The sequence below is a fragment of the Panthera pardus genome, unplaced genomic scaffold (assembly GCF_024362965.1).
Source record: "Panthera pardus isolate Hobbes unplaced genomic scaffold, ASM2436296v1 HiC_scaffold_9, whole genome shotgun sequence".
NCBI lineage: Eukaryota > Metazoa > Chordata > Mammalia > Carnivora > Felidae > Panthera > Panthera pardus.
The window spans coordinates 7,449,148-7,471,218 of record NW_026527024.1 but is presented as its reverse complement, the minus strand read 5'-3'; the positions used below and the strand labels follow the sequence as shown (position 1 = coordinate 7,471,218).

Below are 22,071 nucleotides of genomic sequence, written 5' to 3'. Positions count from 1 at the left end.
GGCTGATCTATCCAGATTGGAAACCAAGATATTTTTAAAGTTAAGTGATGAGCTCTTCTGCTGGATAGGTTTATTTCTAATGAAATTTTTGGGTATTGATAATGTATTTCAACCTGTGCATGGACCACTTTGGATTGTTGGGGTCCTGGACTGCGGGGTTCTCAGGGATAGCTGCGCTGAGAGAGCCTTCCCATCGCTTTGCCTCAAATATTATGGCCCACTGAGTTTACAGGCCTTTCTTCCCATCGCTGTTCCTAAAGTGGGGGCATATCTCTTCTATTCGGTTTCTTATTCGTCCACCAAATTTTGTATCACTCTTAAAAAATTGTAGTAAAATACACATAGCAAAATTTACCATCTTAACCATTTTTTAAAAGTTTATTTACTTAAGAGAGGGAGGGGGAGAAGGAGAGAGAGAGAGGGAGGGAGGGAGAGAATCCCAAGCAAGTTCTACACTGTCAATGCAGAGCCTGATGTGGAGTGCGATCCCACAAACTAGGAGATCCTGACCTGAGCTGAAATCTGGAGTTGAACACTTAACCTGCTGAGCCACCCAGGTGCCCGCCTCCCCCATCTTAACCATTTTTAAGTGCACTGTTCAGTGGCATTAAGTGCATTCACATTCTTGTGCAACCATCACCACCACCGTTTCCAGAACTTTCCATCTTCCCAAACTGAGACTCTGTCCCCATTAGACACTAACTCCCCATCCCCTTTCCCCAGCGCCCACCCTCTACTCTCTGTCTCTATGGATCTGGCGGCTCCAGGGACCTCATAGAAGTAGAATTACAGGGCAGTTGTCCTTCTGTGACTGGCTTTGCTCACATGATGAGCATGATGTCCTCCAGGTTCGTCATGCTATAGCGGGTATCAGGATTTCCCTCCTTTTCGAGGCGGAATGCTTCTCTGTTGTACATCTATACCACATTTGTTCATCCATCCATCTGGCGATGGACATTTGGGTTGCTTCCTGGCTACTATGAATAATGCTGCTGTGAACATAGGTTTTCAAATATCTCTTCAAATCCCTGCTTTGGATTTTGGTAAATTCTTACAAAATCATTTCCATAGGCCAAGCACTGCAGTAAGTGGGACCCACCCTTCCCTCCTGGAAGGAGACAGATGGGCAATTGGATGATTGCAGAATGCAGGGTTCACTGGGCACAGGGAGGGTGGGTGGGTGGGGGGGTTGTTGAAGGCAGAGGAGAGTGAGTCTTGTGAGAGGGACAAGCAGGTCCTCTGTGTTCCCAGCCACCACATGCTGAGGGATGGATCAGGCCCCTGGAACTGGGTGATCAGGACAGTGATGGCTGAAAATCTGCTTGGACTCCAGATAGTAGTAGTTATTCCCAGTAGTTAAAATTTATTTTAAACACACAAGTGTACTTTGTACAGAATTGAATTTCCTATAGGATAAGTTAATATTTTTTAATATAATTTACTGACAAATTAGTTTCCATACAACACCCAGTGCTCATCCCAACAAGTGCCCTCCTCAATGCCCATCACCCACTTTCCTCTCTCCCCCCCCCCCCCCCCATCAACCCTCAGTTTGTTCAATATTTTGAATACTAAAACTTCCAAGTTCACTTCTCTCTTTGGACTCTCTCTCTCTGAAGTTTATGTTTCTCTTTTTTCTTTTTCTTTTTTAATGTTTATTTACTTTTGAAAGAGAGAGACAGAATGCAAGCGGGGGAGGGGCAGAGAGAGAGAGAGAGAGAGAGAGAGAGAGAGAGAGAATCTGAACCAGGTTCTAGGCTCTGGGCTGTCAGCATAAAGCCCAATGAGGGGCTCAAACCCACGAACCACGAGATCATGACTTGAGCCTAACTTGGATGCTTAACCGGCTCAGCCACCCAGGCGCCCCCGAAGTGTCTGTTTTTCTAACAATCATGTGATGGGGGAAAGGAAACAAAGGCATCTGTGCTGTTTTAGAAGACGACCTTTCGAAAAGGCATTCAGAACCATCGGCCGTCTGGCCGGCGGGGAGGTGGAGGAGGTAAACAGAGTGGGGATCTCCTGTACGCCCATCGTGGTCTCCCCTCTGCACCCCCAGCGGGCCCGCACGCTGCTGGGGAAGCGGAGTGGCCGAGGAGCTCCAGCACCTGAATGTTGGCTGCCTGGGCAACCCTCGGCGTGTCCTGGATTCGGTGGGCCGTGTTTGCTTGGTGCTGGCGGGCACGCGGGCGTCTCTGACGCCTCTGATGCCACTCTCCAGGCACACGTGTCCGGCCGCTTCCACCGAGAGCGCACAGGCTCGCTAGGCCATGCTGGGTGTGTGGGGCAGGGGGTGGCCTGTGCGTGCATCACCATCTGACCAACAGGCGGAGGACCAGGCTCCCTGTGGGCCAGAGCACAGGCCCGTGCTGCGGGGCTCGGGCCTGGGGGCCGCTCTTGTGGGCAGGCTGGTGGCCGTGCAGCCCCCGTCTAAGGAGGCGCTACTGACGCCGTTACCCCCCGCCCCGGGGCCCGCGGCTTCTCCTTGCACCTCCCCTAGCCCACTCAGGTCCCGCTGTTTCTGTTTCTGCCAGCTTGAGAACAGAGCTGGGGATGAAGTGGGGAGAGGGTCTTGGGTCGGTTGACAAGTAGTTGGGGGCGTCCTTCGGAGGCTCATGGCAGGAGCAGGCCCTGTGGCTTAGCCAGTCTCAAGGCGCTGGGTGTTCCCCGTCTGCTGGGGGCTCAGCTGTGTCCCTCCCCTGGGCTGGGGCGCACATTTTTGGGTAATTCAGAAGGTGGGACCTTCCACTGTGAGGAGCTACCTCAGGTGTGAGAGTGGAGGGGCCTGGGCCAGGGGAGAGAAGGAAGGAGAGGAGGGGGGCGCCCAGAGTAAACGGGGTTGAGGAACAAGGGCCCTCGGCTCCCTCCCTCTCCCCGACTCTCTCCTCTCTCCTGCTCTTTCTGTCTCCCTCTGTCCCCTGCCCCCTCCCCCCCCCCCCTGCTCTGGAAAGCGGGCAAGGGGCTCTCCAGTTGCTGGAATAAGAATGGGTGCAGAGGCGAGTGATGGATGGCTGTTTTTGAGTAACTGTCACCATCCAGATAAGATGAGGGCTAACAGATTCCCTTTTCCCTCATCCCACATAATGTGCCATTTTCGTTCAGTGCTGCTTACAGCCCTCAGTGCCAGGCCTTTCTATTCTTGTCTGAATAGTCAATGGAACGTTCCAGGCTGATAAGAGGAGCGGCCTCCGTTACTTGGCAACGGGCTGGAGCAGAGGGCTGCTGATGGGGAGATTAGCTGCCACAGATAAACTGCCTTTTTTTCCTTCCCTGCTGCTTATCTTTGGACCCACAGCAGACTGCACCAAACATGACAGCCCGCGGAGATTTGGGTGGGGTCTGAGCTCTCGACAGTGAGGTTTGCCGAGGACCCTCACGCCGGCCTCGGGTGGTCCCCCATCCCCAGCCAGGTCCCTGCCCAGAGAGCCCGACTTCCTGGGGATGCTTGAGTGTGGCCAGGACCTGGAGGTCCGGATCGGCCATACCGCCCCTGACAGGAAGCAAGGAGCCCGCTCAGCTCATTAGCGGAGGCAGGGTCCCTCCGCCATGTCCAGGAAAAGAAGGGAGAACAGTGCTGAAATCTCCAGAGCAGTGCCAATGTGTCTGTCCAGTCTGGGTCAAGGGCAGAAAACCAGAATTAACCCTCGCCTTTGGGACAGAGTCACCACAAGTGAGGACAGCACCTGCCTGCAGCAGAGCTGTGCAAATGGCACACGTGTTGGTGGTTTAGATTGTGCTTTTTCATCTTTCAGCTGCGTCTTTCTCCCAGTAAAGTGCCTTTCATGTAGATGAAATCCCTCAGGGTCCCACTGCTTGGGGAGTGCATCTTCCTACCAACAGGCACTGACCTCTGGATTTTAAAGCTGGAAGAGGTGTTCAGATTATCTGGCTCCAGCCTGTAATTTTCACAAACAACCAAACAAAACAAACACCTAACCCCTAAAGACTAGAGAGGCTCAGCAGCCGGTGAAGGTCACCTGATCCGGTGGCCGCGGAGCCGGGCTCCTCCAGGCCAGTCTCCGGAAGGTGCTTCCTGTTTCGTGGGAGAAGTCTCAGCGCCCGAGAGCCCAGACTGCCCCATGTTGCTCCGGCACTGCTGCCGGTCCCAACCCTGCAGCTGCTTCAACATTGTACTTCGAAAGTGAATAATGTCCAGCCAGGATCTTTTTAGGGTTGTTTACACAGCCCAATGCAATGTGTTGTCTTTTGGCTCTGACCTCACATTTTATTGTGTTGTTTCTACTGAAGGAAACTGTGCATGCTAGAATGTCCTAGCAGGGCCAGAGCGGGCATGGTGGCCACGGGCGTTGTCTTGGTGGGGAGTGGGGGTATGGGGGCAACCCCCAGTGGGCTGTCCGATCCCTCACTGCCTTAATTTTCTTGTCTGTGAAGCACAAGGGCCTGAATAAAATACACGCTATCATTCTCCTCAGCTCCCAGCAAAAACCCTGTTTATGCTGAAATCACAAGGTGTGATTTGCTCACCTGCTCTCAGGTGCCTCGGGATGAGTGTCCTGTAGGTGGCCGGGCCAGGTCCATCCGTTTCAGGAACAGAGCCGAGGACTGGCAGAGCCACATGGCCCGAGATGGTGGAAAGCAGTCAGCAAGGTTAATGTGTCCGCTGGAAAATCTATTACCGTGCTCACCTAGGCGGTGATCTTAAGAGGCGAGCTTTCTTTTTAGGAAAGGCTGTTTTAAGGCTCAGTGTGATTTGTTTTTGCTGATCGACATTGTGCTGGGGATTACCGACACCAGCCCACCCCAGCCTCTCCCCCTGGAAAAGCTCTGGGGCCCAGGACTTCCTATGTGAGTGCTCCAAACCCTGCAGCTGTCGGGCCTCCTCTTCAGGGGTCAGAGGTCAACAAGAAGTTAAAATGCAGCGGTGCATGAGTGGCGGTGTTGTGTAGACCTAATCCTGCTCGGTGTGCAGACCTAAACGCGCTGCAGAAGGAGAAGGAGCCGTGCCAGGGGCGGCTGCGGCGCATCACGGCAGACTGTGGGGTCGGTGCGAGAAGTGCCTTCAGACGCCTGCTCGGGGCTGGGAAGCGCGCACGGCTCCTCTTCTCAGCGCTGAACGTCCCCCTCCTGGGGCTCCTGGCTGTCTCCCCGGCCTGAGTTTAAAGCACTGGATACGAAGGCTCCCGGGTGGTGCAGCAGACCATCCCTGAGATACGTGTGAGTTCCGGAGGCTGATTCCAGTGGGTTTGATTGCTGTCTGAAGGGGTCTCCAGAGCCAGGTCCCAGCGTTCACATGTGAGACGGGCACCGGCAGTCCAGTGAGCCGAGGGCCACGCCGGGAGAGGGGCCGGGCAGCCAGCACCCACGTGGAGTGGACAGAAGTCTTGGCCTGTGTGGGTTAGGTAAGCAAGCGGCTCAACAGGCCAGAGTTTACCTTCAGCCGGGCCTCCTGGCCCCTGCAGACCGGTGCCTTCTGGGGCCTCCTGGCGCCTGCAGACCGGTGCCTTCTGGGGCCCGTCCTGTCCGGGGACTTTCTCAGGGAGGCACAGAACGCCCGGGTCCACTTGGCTGCGCACCTTTGTTGACAGGGTCCTGGGCTTTGGCCCTGTGACCTTCTGAAATGGATAGGTGTGGGAGCCGATGAGGCACAACCCAGCTCAGGCCCGAGATCAGGAGACGGTGTCTTCCGTGGGTTTGTGGGTTCCTGTGTCACTTCAGCATGATCCGTCGGCTGACAGAAGACACTAGTGAGCAGAGGGGTGTTTGAGGGAAGGACGATTCCAGTGAGGCCCTGGCACGAAGCAGGCACGTGACCTCTCATCAGCGGAGTCTCAGATTCTGTGGGTTCTGTTCTCCCCAGCGCCTCACAAATGCCACTGGCGTCCACTCTGTGCATCCCAGCTGTGAGCCTTCGGCTTGTCGTTTGTGCTGAAGTTAAGGAAAGAGGAAAGTGTCGCTGCCAGCAGCACAGCCTCTCATTCTCTTTCTGGGTGGATTCTATCTGGGGACTCTCTGGTTTTCGCTTTTACTTATCCTAGAGCTAGCAGAGTCTGGTTTCCCACATGTGTATGCAATTCCAAATTCTTGTGTGACATTTCAACCAACCCTCCAAAGAGTTTCTTGTATTAAATTCCAGGTAGTGTAATTTGTGTTCAAAACCCAGATGCACAGTGTTGCGAGCAGTTACTTAACAATATGATGTGTAAGCGTGTTGATGGGAGGGGGTGCGCATGTTGAGGGGTAGGCACGAAACGGCCCTACCTCACCGTGACTGGAGCCACCGCTCCCCTGTGGAACCAAGAGTCCTTGTAGCAAGGCAGCCTGACCTCGTGCTTTGCAGGTGCTTGTGGTTCTGAAGACAGCCTCGTGCCTGCTAGAAGCCCCCTCCCCCGCAGAGCGATGGCTCCTCCCATGCAGGTGTGGAAGAGCAGTCAGGAGACCCCGTGGTCCAGGGCCTCACAGCCATCCTCAGCTGGATAGCGATAGTAGAGCGCCCTGGCCTTGCCTCCTCCAGAAAGCCCTCCCTGATCAGCGTTGACTTTCTCTAGCAGACCAGGCCTGTCTCTGGGCCTTTGCTTCCGGGAACTCAGGTCCTGGTGACCTCTTTTTTTTTTTTTTTTTTAAATTTTTTTTTTTCAACGTTTTTTATTTATTTTTGGGACAGAGAGAGACAGAGCATGAACGGGGGAGGGGCAGAGAGAGAGGGAGACACAGAATCGGAAACAGGCTCCAGGCTCCGAGCCATCAGCCCAGAGCCTGACGCGGGGCTCGAACTCACGGACCGCGAGATCGTGACCTGGCTGAAGTCGGACGCTTAACCGACTGCGCCACCCAGGCGCCCCCCTGGTGACCTCTTGATGCCCATGTGTGTCTCATCAGATGTGAGGGGGTGGTGTTGCCCTGAATCCAAACGGTTGGGCCTGGCTTGTGGACAGAGTGGGCGCCAGATGAATGCTCACTGGTCTGGACTAAATGAAATTTGAACTAATTCTGATGACCGGAAGTGCCCGTGTGCCCCATTGAAAACCCGTCACCCAAACGTGATCGTGGTGCGACCCCAGCAGCAGCTGTAACCGACCTCAGGAGTCCACGCAGCTCCTCTCCCACCTCCCGGTGGAGATGGCCCCTGCGTCGCGAGACACCGTTAACATCTCCTATCCACATCCTCATTGCTCGCTGAGAGTGCTCTGCTCTGTTGTATTCTTTTATTTTGAATTGTTCTTTGTTAAATTTTTAAATTGAGGGAAAATATATATAATTTAAAATTTGCCATGTTAAGCTTTTTTTTTTAATGTTTATTTTTGAGAGAAAGAGTGCAAGTGGGGGAGGGGCAGAGAGAGAGAGAGAGAGAGAGAGAAGACACAGAATCTGAAGCAGGCTCCAGGCTCCGAGCTGTCAGCAGTGAGCCTATGTGGGGCTTGAACCCACAACCTGTGAGATGATGACCTGAGCCGAAGTCGGACGCTTAACCGACTGAGCCACCCAGGGCCCCCATGGTAACCCTTATTAAGTGTACAATTCAGTGGCAGTAAGGACACTAGCATCGTCATGCAGCCAGTACCACCTTTCCTCTCCAGAACTCTCAGACATTGTGGGCACATTTGTGATACATGGTAACTGTCAGGTGCTTTGCCTTTGAATTGATCTCACTGGGAAACATGGAGGCAGCTGAGCAGCGAAGAGTGTTCCTGCCCCTTGTCTCTCCAGCCTCGAGCAGGACTGGGAATGTCCAAGCTGTGCGTGGGCGGACCCCCGTGTCTGAGCAAGCAGGGCCGGCCTGAGTGTCTGAGGGGGCAGCCCCCAGCATGGTCTGTGGATCGCTGTCTAATCAGGGTAGTTCACAGTTGCCAAAAGTCAGAATCTCCCGCTCACACCCGTCCCCATTGTGCACCTGGGCTCCAGGCTACCGGAAGGAGCTCTGGGAGGCAGGTGGGCGCCAACCCCATGGCCAGTGTAGGGATGGAACAGCCTTTGGAAGGGCCCTGGACTCTGCTGTGGGTGGCTTGTCGTGGTGCAGACTCCAAACTGTTGCTGTAGGGGCACCTGGGTGGCTTAGTCGGTTAAACGTCCGACTTCAGCTCAGGTCATTATCTCACGGTTCATGGGTTGGAGCTCTGCGTCGGGCTCTGTGCTGACAGCTCGGAGCCTGGAGCCTGCTTGGGATTCTGTGTCTCCCTCTCTCTCTGCCCCTCCCCTGCTCTTGTGCTCACTTGCTGTCTCTCAAAAAAAACAAAAACAAAACAAATAAACATTAAATCTGTTGCTGGTATCTGTTGGCTACAAACAGCCCTGTGCTGGTCCGTCTCCCTCCCTCCTCAAACCCCCAGTGGTTGTTTCTTTCTTTTCTTCTGATGTGGGCTCAGGTGACCAAAACGGTGAAGATACCTGGTTTGGCTTCCCCTGCCCTGGCCTGGTGCCGTCACAGCTGCACAAGTGACGGCATGTTAGTAATAAAGGATGTGCAGACTCTAGGCCAGCCTGCCATTTACTGCGTGGCCTCGGCAGGTCACACAACCTCTCTGGGCCCTCGTTTTCCCAACAGTGAAAGGAGACCGTGACAGTTGAGACCATGGCAGGTTGTCCTGGGATTAACTGAGTTGCGTGTGTAGGAGTGGTACTGGCACGTCATAACTGCACGTAAACACGTTAGCTCTTGCATCCAGAGTTGACAAACAGGGGACCCAGGGAATTTTGTTAATGAGTTTCAGAACGAGACATTCCATCACCGCAGTGTAACTATTTTCTACGTCAGAAACTGGGACATGTGTACGGAAAGGAAAGCTAATGCTCAGGGTGACGACGGCCAGAAGGCGAAGGGGAACATGACGGAAGAGGCCAGGCAGGGCTCGCAGGCGTCACGGATGCCCGCTGTTGGGTTTGAGACCTTGGGCTCCTGCCTCTCTCTGCCTCAGTTTCCAGCTGGTGTAAAATGGGATGGTGGTGTTTCATCAGAGTGTGACGGGGGTTTAGAGTTCTTGCACATAAAAGGCTTAGGAAAGTGCTTGGGGCATGAGCGCTCAGTGACAGTGACGGGACCGGTTTTATTTATTCTTACTGCCGTCTTCACTGTTCACCCACTGCCCAGCCTGGCTACCAGCCTGGGGCTTATGAGCCACATTTACCTTCCCAGACCGTACCACACTCCTCAGGCGATGGGAGAAGTTGGTCCCCAGTATTCACAGAGGGGGTGGCAGAGCGTCGTCACTCCCGAGCTTGAGGACCGAGGCTGACTCGCAGCTTCCGGACAGCCGGCCCCTCTGTCTGTCCCCGGCCATGCTGTGCACAGAGGCGTCCCTGGGGTCTGATGGGGCAGGTCCTTCCTACATGGCCTGTGGACACCCTGAGCAGCATAGTGGGGGGGGGAGGAGCTTCTACCTTGGGCGGAGGGGAGAGAGATTAGGGTCCTACAGGACAACAGAGGGGAGGCCAGAAAAAAGGAAAGGGAGCTTTAGCTTGGAACAGCATGACACTGGAGGGCGGGGCTTTTACGCTAGCCTGCCTGCAAGGTGGGTGCAGGCATCTGTCTGCAAGTGAGGGGGGGGGGGGGGTCCCTTGGCCGGGTTGTGGCCAGGCAGTCCCCGGTGTGCATGGATACGGGTGTAGAAGTCTGTGCACATGTGTGTGCAAGCATGCGAGCTTGTGTGGGTGTCTACATGTGCATGTCACTGACTCCCCTGCCTCCCTGGGGAGCACCAGCACCATCTCCAAACTAGGGTCCAGGCAGCTCTGTGGATATGGTTTTTGGCCTGTCTGGGCTTCCCAGGAGCTCCCCCAGCACCTGTCCCTGTGAGGATCCTGTGCTGTGGGGAGGTGACCACCAGGGGTCGCTGTTGCCGCTTCATCCTGCTGCCACCTAGGTGCCAAGTTTGAGGCAGGGTGGGGGTGAACCAGAACCCGTTTTACAAAATGTAACGTACTTCCTAGATGGCGGCTTATGGGTGCTCAGATACAGCAGGTACGCCCACCGTGGGCTCAGGGACTGGGTGCCCCAAAACACATCTCTCAGAGCCTGTGTGCCGTTTCTGAGCACTGGGTTAAATTCCTGGAACGTCCCAGGAGGGCCTTGTGGTCAAACCCCTTACCACTTCCTGTGTTTCCCCTGCAAGCCCCCGGGAGCTGCTTTAGACAGACCCCTGTTCCTTTTGTCCCATAGGGTTGACCAGCCATTTCACAAAGTGCATGAATACATTTATTGTTTACTGTATGCAGTATTTTGAGAAACTAAATGTATGTCACAGGCCATTGTTTCTATGATTATGGAAAGAGGCAAGGCTGATCCCTGGGCTAGACTTCCCGAAAGCTCTTGTTTTTACCCCTGCAAGGAGATTCTGCATACGGATGATTTACTGTATGTTTCTCTCCTGCTCCATAATTATTTTAATGCCACCTCTGGCACACCCTCATTTGCAAAGACTTTATAACTGTGACACCTTTTCTGCCGATCCCTTCTAGCTCCAAAATCAAGAATATTGTTCTTAGGGTTTCCAGGGAACAAAGATAATACGTTTGCACGTGCATATTATTTACATGAATAAACTATTTACACAAATTATTGAACAAGTATGTGCTTTGCAATAATTTCTAAACGTGCCCTAAACTAATTATCCCACTCTGAAAATCTAAATAAGGTGATCGCATTGTGTTTGTGAATTACCTAGTCTCATTATCTCTTCCCAAAGAAATAATGAAGAAATGTAAAAAAGATGCATAAAAAAATAAAAAACAGGGAAAGACAGAAAAATAAGAGAGGATTGAATATGATGGGTGCAAAGAAAATGGTTACTTCCTTAAAAGAAAAATACCACCAGAGCCTGCACAACAAGATCAGAGATGTGACGAGAACAGCCGGTGACCAGCAAGAGGGTAGAAGGTAGAAGGTGGGTGGGTCCTGTCCTGGGGTCTGGGGGATTCCTTCCCTGTCTGGGCCTTTATGAAGAGACACTGACGATGCTATGAGGGACGTTTCTCAGCAGGTGTACAATGTAGACTCCACAGGCTTTTTTTCAGAATGCCCTTTAATGCAAGCCTGAGGTGAATTGCTGACGGACGCTGAACAGAGACGGTTCTCTCCAAGAGAGACCTAAACCCACCCGTTCAAGCCCACAGCCGCTTGGTAGTCTGACCTGCTGGTCTGGCTCATTCTCCGAGAGGCCTGCACTCTGCAGTCCCCAGAGCCACAGCATCCTGAGAGTGAAGGCCAGTATCTCTGAACACGAACATGCCTTCCCCGGAGCAGAGGTCCTCCGCGTGTGAGGCTGGGGATGGATGAGCTGGGGGAGGACCGGTGCTCTGAGCCTGCGCGGAGTTAGGGGGGGAGGAGGTGCCGTGTTTGCTGAGAGCACGGAGGAGCACCCCCTCATTTGCAGGCTCCACCACGAGCCCCCTGGGTTTGTTCTCAGCGATCCCTGGTCCTGCCTCCAGCCGGGTCATGTGCTGGGACTCGTGCACTGCTAAATCAGTGTGAGTTCCAGCGAATTAGGATCCTAGTTGATGGTGGTATACATTTCTGTGGGCATCTCAGCTTTTCAAAAATGTTTCTTTGTTTTGAGAGAGCGAGAGCGAGCAGGGGAAAGGCAGAGCGGGAGAGGGAGAGAGACTCCCAGGCAGACTCCACGCTATCAGCACAGAGACTGACACGGGACTCGAACCCATAAACTGTGAGATCATGACCTGAGCTGAAATTGAGACGCTTAACCGACTGAGCTGCTCAGGTGCCACTCAGCTTTTTTTCAGGCAAGTGGAAAAACACCAGTTAATCGGTCACAAATATTTATTGAACCTACAGTGGGTGCAGAGTAGTGTCAGATGTGGGAGCTCTAAGAGGCGTAGCTCTGGTGCCTGCCTTCCAGGAGCCCATGGTGCCTGGAGGTGAGAGGAGAACGTCAGTGCCAGAGGGATGTGGAGATGTGTGTGCACACAGGTGTGCACACGTGTGTGCTATGCAGCCTGGGGACATGCACAGCCTCACAGACCGAGGGAGTAGTGAATTCTGGAACGCCGGTCCAGGAGGAGGGCACAGCCACAGGCCTGCATCAGTGTTCAGGGGACAGTGATGTTGATGAGTGAAAATGACTTCTTCCTGTGGGAATAATGCTCCAAGGAATACTGGTTAAAACAAAGGTACAGACATTATGAACAAGCTGTTTTTTTCACATTCTTCAAAAAAAAACAGCAAAGAAATCATCAAGGTCTCTCTTTCTAACAGGAGAAACCCACTGCCCGGTTGTAGATGGCCGTCTGGTCAGTGATACTCAGCTGGGACAGCAGCAGCTGTTTTCCGAGGATTGCAAACATCCCTTGTTTTTCTGTTTAAAAGCGTGTAGTCTCTGGTTTCCAGAAGCGGTGGAGTCCCAGTCTTCTGCTCTGCAAAATGAGGAGGGGGATTGTCATCTCAGAAATTTGGTCTTGGGGACAGCCGTCAGCAAGTTTGGGGATTTTAAGCACAGTCCATGATTCTGTGGTTGCTGTGGTTACTGCCCACAGAAATCTGGGAGGTGGCCTCCCCACGGAAGGATGCAGTGTCACTTGATTGGGGGCCATTGGGTCACCTCTCCCAGCTGGCAGCAAGACAGCTTTGTTTCTGCTTTGGAAAAACACATGTTCTATGGGCTGTCCCTCGGAATATTTCCTTGAACCCCAGAGGCTTTCTGTGCCGTGGACTCGTGGAAGGGTCTGGCCTACAGTTGGGTGGCATTGGTGTCCTACGGGTTCACCTCTGAAAGGGCTGTGGATCTGTCCTGCTCTCTTACTTCTATGGTGGCCCTCCTCGCTGAGCCACCCTCCCCTGGACAGGCAGCTCACCCCTTGGCTCCTGGCAAAATGCAAAACCTGCCTGGAAGGTGCCAGCAGCTCCTGGAGGAGGGCTGAAACTCTCCGTGCCCTCAGGCTCTGCACGCACCTCTGACTCGCTCCGCATCTGGGAGCTCAGTGCCTTGGTCCCAGAGCTCTAGCGACCGGACGCTTTCTGTCCTCCACAGAGCCTGCTCCCCTCCTAGATGTCCCTGCCAGCCCTAGGTAGGCAGCCCCTTTCTGTAAATGTTGGAGCCCAACCGGCTGCTACTTTCCTGGGGTCTTTATGTGTCGGATGAGGTCAGTGCCCCATCTTTGTGCCGCCCCGAAGCATGTCCCTCTGTAGCCTGTACCACAGTTACAAGTGAGTAGTTTGCGTGTCCACTTCTGCCCTAGAAGAGTGTCCCACCGCTATCCCACCTGTCCAGCAGGGGGGACATCAGAGCAGGGCGTGCGTTTCCTGAGGTTGGAGGATGAGGCCGAGCAGTGTGGGCAGGGACGGAATCCACTCCTTAGGATGGGGAGGGCACCACAGATGCACAGCATTACGGGGCTGGAAATTAGGAGAAGGTGTGGATGAGAGTGTACACACAGTCATCCAGAGGAAACAGAGAAAAAGGTAGTGAAGTTGTTTACTGAGAAATAAATAAGGAAATCAGGTTTCTGGTAGGGAGGTATTAACATATCTGTTTCCTAGATGAATTTATGATGTTGGAATGGCTGTATCCTTGGGTTCTCACACAGTGTGGCCGCTAGACAAATGGCAGGGCTGTCTATGTGTATACGTGTATGCACATACACACAGCACACATGTCACGTGCACACAACACACATGCAAAGGGATGTGCACGTAACACTTGTAGACGCACATGCAAACACATACACGTGGACGCAAGCACACACAGTATACACACATGTAGATGCACATATGTACACACACCAACACGTGTGTCTGCACAGTACCGTGTAGCTAAAAATAAATCTGTGTATAAAAGTGGACCTATAGAGTTCACACCAGTGTGGTTCAAGGGTCAACTGTATATGCCATTCTGGAAAAGACACAACTTTGGAGACCGTAAAATGGTCAGTGGTTGCCAGGGGTGAGAGGCGTGGAGGGGTGAACAGGGGGAGCACAGAGGATTTTCAGGGCAGTGACACTACCCTGCGTGACACTATAATGGTGAGCACGTGCCACTGTGCTTTTGCCCAAACCCATCGGTGCACAACACCGAGAATGACCCTGATGTGAACTACAGCCTTTGGGTGATAAAGAGGCATCACTGTAGGCTCATTGGTTGTGGCAAATGTACCACTCAGGCTGGGGGCTGTTGGTTTGCATACGTGAGGGCAGGAGGTATATGGGGACTCTCTGTACCTGCCCTTCAACTTTGCTGTGAACCTAAAACTGCTTTAAAAAATAAAGTTTATTTAAAGGATAAAGTTTAAAGAAATGTACCGGGGAAAGTTCTGTCCTGCCTCATCAGCAAGGCTGTAGTCTAGGGGCAAAGAGAATCAATGGTTGGTTTAGTTTCAACATTTAAATCATTAAAACCAAATTACTAGCTAAAACTAAACCTAATTTTAAAAGCACAAAAATACTATGTATTATATTATATATATGTGTTTTAAGTATATAGTTGAGAGAGAGATTTCAAGAAAATCCAATAATTATTTTTCCAAAAATGTATTTACCACGTTGTGTGGCACAAACCAACTTTCAAGGGTGAAGCCGTTTATACTGCAGAGGGAATTAATTGACTTGGGATGTTCCAAAATAGATAGGAAACGTCTTTGGCCATTTTTCACTGATGAGGACCTCAGCAGGTCACGACGCTCAACTGTAAAATGTGGGGTCAGCCCATCTTCATGCTCCTTCCAGTCTCTACATGTTACAATTCTACTTTCGAGATACTCCATTTGCAAAGTAAAATGAGAGTTTCAGGTACATTCTAGAGAGTTCTCAGCTTTTCTCTTAGCCTCCTTCTCCTCCCTGCCCCCTCGTCCTTCCCCACATGAACACGCCATCCGCAGGCACAGGGTTCTTCGCACAAGGCAAAATCAAAAGAACGGGGACACTTGCTGTCTGTGTTCACGTGGAGCAGATTGCCTGTCTCACTGGGGAGTGGCAGGGAGATGAGACCCTCCCTCCAAGAGAACTGTGACTGGGAATCACTGTGGCCGGAGATGGCCGTTGTGTTAAGGGAGTCGCTCGGACAGAGGGGCGGTGCCATAGGGTGGAGGCGACCGGCAGAGCTCCGCACGGCCGAGGTGACCCACAGAGGTGACCGGCAGAGGTGCCCAGGAGAGCCCTGTGCGGGGGGCGGGGCCGGCAGAAGGGTCTGACTTTTCTGCATGGCCGTGGTGTGCCCGGAATGAGCAGCTGTGCCGGCCGTGTCCCCTGCTGTGCAAAGTCCCATAGAAATCCACGACATGCTTTCCATGCTTTGGATGATTTTCTGCCGATCACACAGCGCCATCCATCTTAAGCACATATGGGACATCAGACCCGTAATCACTGAGTCAGCCTGGCACTGGGCGAACGTGTCTCTGCCGATTAAACTTGTTGCACTTGAAGGCTTTTCCTCGGCTACACTTCGTGCAGTGAGACTGTTGTGAACAATAAGAGAAGTGTTTCCCCCTCCATCCGGGCCTGAAGCTGCAGATGGCCGCCTGGCCCTTGAATTAGTCTTTTGTGTGTACGAAGGACAGTAATTTGGATGTTTGAACCCCCTACAGGAAGCTTATTTCAAAGTGAACAATTTGCCGAATAAAGACTAACTGGGGCCTAAATTAACTGGAGGGTGTGGTTTGAAAAGATGTTGATGAGCAGAGTGTGTCATTTTAGACAGATGGAACAGACTAGATAAATTGTCCCCGTTAGTCTCTCTTGTTCTGGAAGCACCTTGAGCAGCCTCACTGCCGTTCCCGCATCTGCCCCCGTTTGCCAGCCTGCGTGGCAGGTACTTCCACGATCCTCAGGCTTCCACAAATTCATATTTATACTTCCTGGGTGTTCTGTTTCTCATCTGGAAAACCGATCCTGAGTACTACTGGCTTTTTTGTCACAGGACTGTCAGAAGCAAAGCTTCAAGTCAGAAAGGTGAAAGCCAGGGGCAGGAAATTACAAAAAGTGAGTGGCGGGGGTGGCGAGGGGGGAAGGGATGAGGAAGTAGAATAGAAAATGCCAGCTACTCTGAATTCACGTCCTTTTCTCTATACCTTTGGAATTGTGTTTTTTATCATGCTCTTCTATTTAAATAAACCATTACTTTCCAAGTGCTTCTGACTTATGATAGTGTTTTGATGACTTTCTAAAGCCGTGTTCCAAAGCCTCACCACAGTGCATAATTAGAATATATTGCAAGGATGTGTGTAATGCCTTTCTTCTCTCTGAAAATGAAATGTCACTTTTTCTTCTCTGCTTCCCTTTTCTCACAGATGGAGTGTTTGGAAGGTGCCAGAAGGTTCCAGCAGTAGACACACACCGCTATGAAGTGTCACCGGCGGTTCTGCAGCACCTGGCAGCCACCTTGCAGAAGCTCTCCCGAACAGGTAGGCAGGTGTGGGCCAAACTGTCCTGTCCTGGGCTGCTGGCCCGAGCTGCCTTTGCACCCAGCATTCAGCAGGTGCTTTGCTTCTCCTTAAAGATCATGGGCCTCTTAGGTCGGGGGAACCAGTGCTGAGATAGAAGAGGGCTAGGAGCAGGCAGCCTTACTCCTAGAAGTTTCCAGTGGGGGTTCCCTTCGTGGGCTAGAGGTGGCCCGAGATGCTGCCGGGCGTCCAGGAACCACAGCAGTTTGACAGTGCTTCAGAGAGTAGGAGAGACACCTACAGGTCACGTGAGCAGAGACGCCGGGCCTGGGACCAGCCCCCCTCAGCCACGTGCAAGCCAGCCACTGATCAACCCCCAGAAAGTCAGTTTGCCTCTAAATACTGTCATCATGCAAGTTTTTGTTATACAGGAGCTTCCTGTTACCTGTTTACTTCACAGGGGTGCTAAGAAGATAGTTTTAAAAATATGCTAAGTGAAATAAGTCAGGTAGACAGAGAAAGACGCATATCATAAGATTTCACTCATATGTGGAATTTGAGAAACTTAGGTGATCATACGGGAAGGGAAGGAAAAATAAGATAAAAACAGAGGGGGAGGTAAACCCTAAGAGACTCTTAAATACGGAGCACAAACTGAGGGGTGCTGGCGAGAGGAGGGTGGGGGGATGGGCTAGATGGGTGATGCGCCTTGAGGAGGGCACGTGTTGGGATGAGCGCTGGCTGTCGTATGTAAGTGATGAATCACCGGGTTCTACTCCTGAAGCCAAGACCACGCTGTATGTTAGCTAACTTCAGAGTAAAAATAATTACAATAACTCAGATATTATTATACACATAATTATCACATACGTAATTTATATTATGTATATAATTTTTGAAGTAGAGGGGGAAGCTGCATCCGCATGCTTAGCATTACTATGCCCTGTTCCTACTACGGCAGTAAAGCCCTGTTTCCTGTGCCCTCGGAGCCTGGACAGGAGGCCCACTTGCGAACACAACACCTTGGTGTCAGGTGAGGGTCAGGGTGAAGCTCCTGGAGGGTGAAATTCGCATGTCTCGTGGTCAGGACCTAAAATGGCCCTGCTGGGGGCCGAGGCCTGGAAGGAGGGACCAGGAGAGGAACATGGACCTGAGTCCATACGTTCTTTCTACATCATATCCCACAGAGCTTATCAGTGGCTCCATCAAGAAAAAAGTCTGTGGTCCAGTAGGTTTGGGAAACATTACTTGCTCCTTTCCTCCTTTTGAATGTTCGTGATGTATGCTGGTTCGTGAACGTGCCGGAAAGTTCTGCAGTAAAGAATTACATTCATTCATTCGCTCCAAGCCATTGGACTGTGGCACCCTTTCTCCCCAGGACACTAACTGTCCCAGGTTCAGGCAGGGAAGCAGAACCGCGAGGAGACCGCGTGCGCGATCAGTTACAGGGAGTTGGTCGTGCGCAGTCGTGGGCGGTGATGGAGCACGTCTACCAGACTGCTGTCTTTGGTCTGGAGCCTGAATCTGCAGGCCAGGCAGTGGGAAGGGACCGTGGGTGTGAGATGAGAGGTCGCGGACGAGGGCGGACAGGAGCCCATGACCGTTCTCGTGGCCCTGACCTTGGTGATGAGGTGTCCTGCGAAAGTCAGCCCCTCGTCAGGATGCCGAATGTGCGCAGTTCCCAGAAGCTGAATGGGACCCTGGGGGAAAGGGCAGTTGCTGGCAGCTGCTTACAGATCCGAGTGAGTGGACAGAGGGCCAACAACGTGTGTGAGCTGGAAGACGGCTGTGGTCATACAACGCTTAGCTCATAGTGACCGAATTGTGTGGTAGCTCGGTGGCCTGTGGCCAAGCGTTCATTCTTGACTAAGGTATAGTAGCAGCCAAAAGCAGTTTCTCGAAAGGAGAGTAGTTATCTGCAGAGATGTGTGTGTGTGCTCCCAAGCCCTAAGGGTCTTCTCTGTGATTTGCCTCTGGGGCCTTCCGAAGGGCCAAGCAGCATCCGAGTCTGGTGTGCAGGTGTCTTAGCCACATATGTGGGTAGTTGCTACTTCTTCCCTATTAGGTCCAATCAGCATAATTTCTAAATTTACTGACGTCCCATGCATGATGCTCTGTGGACAGAACTAAGTAAGGCCCCGGTGGACCAGATAATGACAGTGGTTGGGGGGTTGGGACACCTGTGATATAGCACAGTGCAGGTGTGACAGGGGGCTGGAGGGTTGCTACACCTGTGATATAGCACAGTGCAGGCATGTTGCTGACCTCAGCAGGTGAGAGCAGACAGCTTCTTTTGGTCTGAAGTATGGGTGTAGAGACAGCGGTCACCAGACTAACAGCTGCGTCGCGGGCACCATGGCTGTGCTGGCTGTGCTGACTCCTCCATCAGCGGGACCACATTTGCAACAGCAGCACCACTTGGAGTGACCACCAGGTTAAGTTCATGATAATCCACTGTCCTTTCCCACAATCCACCTCTCTGGGCACAGGCCAAGCAGGAGAGTTGAAAGGGGCGTGGTGTCAGTCACCTCCCCTGCATCCTTCAAGTCCTTGACGGTGGCACTAATCTCCCACTAACCATGCCCTCCAGGGAGGCCGTATCGCTTTTGGTACAAGGTTTTATATCCAGAGGCTGTCCTCGGGCCTCTCCCACCAGAATAGCCCTGGATCTGCCAGTCAGGGACTCAGTGTGGGGGACCCGCCAGCCCCTGAGTGTGTCCACTCCAGAGCTGGGGGAATGACGACAGAGTGAGTGCGATCACCTGGCCTCTGTAAGCCCCTGCTCTGACTGGGGGGCCACAGTGACGTTTGGGTTTTTCTGCTATTAGCGTCAGTTCAGAGTCAGTGTTTGATAGCCACTGAAGACTCTCATTATCTCCTTTTCCCTTGGTACACACTCATCCTGGCACAAGGACGCAGGTCCCTCTGGGGAAGGCTAGGAGAAGGAATCACTGTATGAATTGCCAACTCGTGTACCCTTCAGGGACTCTGCCCCAACCCTGCAGCTTCATTCCTGGGGCTCTACTCTATGACCTGGGATTGTGCCAAGTCTGGAAGTTGTTTGAAGGGCTGTGACTCTGTGTTGGTGATTCAAGCCAGACCTCAGTTCTGTAGATCCGGAACTTTCCTGCTTATGCAGGTCCCTAAGGCTCTTGGAGGCCTTCCGTCTGTCTATTCCAGTGGTAGGAGCAGTCTGCTCACCTAATCAGTGACAACGGTCTTCTGCTCGCTGCTTTGTGGTGACCACATCCATCTGTCCTTAGCTCTTCCATGCGCCCCCTTGGCCCTTGCCACCTCAAGATCCCGTCGTCCCCTCTGCACTTAGGGATCCCAGGTTGAGGAGAGCTCTCCCACGGTACTTTCTGACCTGAGGGGGCATCAGCACAGAGCTCTTCAAGGGCGCTGGGGCACTCTTCTAAACTCATCTCTCATAGTCTTGGGGAAAGGCATATCCTCTCGACCCTCCTGAGGTCATTGGCAGGTCTTACATGGCAATCCACTCCAGTGTCCCAATTTCCATAAGCCTCAGACACTTGCCTCTTTGTGATATAACAAGGAAATTCTGGCATCTCCACGTCATTTCATATGGACACCCCCTTCGGATGCCTGTTTATGTCAACCGTTGGTGGAAACTGTTAAAGCTATTTCCAGCCCCCTAGTCTAAAACATTGGTTGGAGAATCTGCGCTTAGTGGCCCATATCAATACATTTAGCCTGGTCCAATTTCTATTCATTCCATCTTGATCTCACATACTTAAGAGCCATTCCCACATGTGTTGCCCAGGTTTCTGTTGGTAAATTGGCAAGATCATGCTGTTCTTTGAGGGCATCTCTCTCTCTCTCTCTCTCTCTCTCTCTCTGCCTCCCCACCCTGGGGCCTGCTGGGACTTAAGTCCAGGTGTAGGTCCAGATGCAGTGAGAGGTGGTGACGGTGTGTCTGGGGAAGGCTCAGCAGGACCACGTAGGGCAACCACCTCGGTGGCTCAGACACGTTCTTCAGACAGGGTTAGCCTCTTTAGCAGGAGGGGAAGGAGGGCTTCTTCTGGCAAAGAAAGGTTGGTGGAACGGAGGGGTTCAGTGTCCCAACTTCCTTAGGACCTGCCCATGTATCTCTTTCCCAGTTTCCAGTGTTCCGTCCCTCCCAAATAATGCCCTAAAGACCCTGTGAAGCTGGGCATTCCGATGGCATCGCTGCAGTCACACAAGGTTACACTGCAGGTTTAGTGCTCAGAGTGAGTCTGAGACACAGGAGCAGTACTTTGTGGAGTGGTTAAGCATAAAGGCAAATAAGGTTTTTAATTCATAGATTTTATTTCTTAGAGAATGTTAGATTTACATAAAGGTTGAGCAGAGAAAGTCTTGACACTTTGTACATACTCCCTTATCCCCACCTCCCCAAAGATTTCTCTGTTATTAACATCTTGGCTTGATATGGCATATTAGTTGCAGTTGATGAGTTAATACTGATACATTGTAATTAACTAACGCCCATAGTTTACATTAATGGTAACTTTTTTTGGTCCACTCCATGGGTTTGCACAGATGTACAATGACATGTGTCCATCCCTACACAATCATACAGGGTACTTTCACTGCCCTAAAAGTCTTCAGTGTGTCCCGTTCATCTCTCCCCCTAATCATCCGACCACGTATCTTTTTACTGTCTCCCGTGGTTTTGCCTTTTCCAGAATTTCATGGAGTTAGACTTATACAATATATAGGCCTTTTCAGACTGGCTTCTTTCACTTAGTGATATGCATTTAAGGTTCCTCCGTGTACCTCTATTTTCATGACTTGATAGCTCATTTCTTTTTAATGCTGAATAATATTCCACTCTCCGGAGGTACGACTGTTTATTTATCCATTTGCCTACTTAACGGCATCTTGCTTGCTCTACCCAGTCCTCCTCTAGGTCACCCAATCCTGTTCTAGATCACCCAGTCCTGCCCTAGATCACCTGGTCCTGCCCTAAGACACCCAGTCCTGCCCTGGGTCACCAGTTCTGTCCTAGGTCACCCGGTCCTGCCCTAGATCACCTGGTCCTGCCCAAGGACACCCAGTCCTGTCCTAGATCACTCGGTCTTGCCCTAGGATACCAAGTTCTGTCCTAGGTCACCTGGTCCTGTCTTAGATCACTGGGTCCTGTCCTAAATCACTTTGCCCTGCCCTGGATCACCTGGTCCTGCCCTAGATCACCTGGCCCTGCCCTAGGACACCCAGTCCTGTCCTAGGTCACCAAGTCCTGCCCTAGATCACTTGGTTCTACCCTAGGACACCCACTCTTGCCCTATGACACTTAGTCCTGCCCTGTGACATCCATCTTGCTCTAGAAACCGCCCCCCACCCCCAGCTCTAAGTTAATTCCCACTGGCTGGTCCTGGAGCAGGCTGTGTGAGTCTCTTGGGAGCCACCTGGTGCTTCCCACCCAAGCTGGGAGATGTCTGGTAGGTGTGGGGTTCTGTCTTGGGGGGTCACCTCTGCTGCTGATGGCTGTTTGCTGCTTAGTCACAAGAGGGCACGTTAAAGTGATGGAGAGGCTCATGGATGTACCCTTCAAATAGCTTGTACTTACAATGGCCCCCTTTTGGGTCTGACCTTTCCTGTGACTGGGCACTCCTGGCCTCATCTCGGCCCCACACCAGCCATGGCCTGCGACTCTGGACGTGGACAAGAGTAGCCTCCCTGAGGGAGGTGGGAGTGGCTCTTCTCTTCCCCACCTCTCTCCGTGCTTGCCCCCTCAGCACACGGCCCGTATACAGCCGATCTTTCTGACCGTGAGCCCTGGGATGAGCTCTT

At 52.3% G+C, this 22,071-nt stretch overlaps 1 protein-coding gene across 4 annotated transcripts in view; it reads left to right on the top strand.

Moving 5' to 3' along the window:
* The window catches only part of PTPRN2 (protein tyrosine phosphatase receptor type N2), an 814,681-nt gene that overhangs the window by 216,984 nt on the left and 575,626 nt on the right, over positions 1 to 22,071 (top strand). For all 4 annotated transcript variants that reach the window (XM_053898672.1, XM_053898673.1, XM_053898671.1 and 1 more), the window contains one exon: positions 16,183 to 16,296. In XM_053898672.1, coding sequence (XP_053754647.1) covers positions 16,183 to 16,296 — 114 coding nt within the window. The remainder of the gene's footprint in view (positions 1 to 16,182; positions 16,297 to 22,071) is intronic.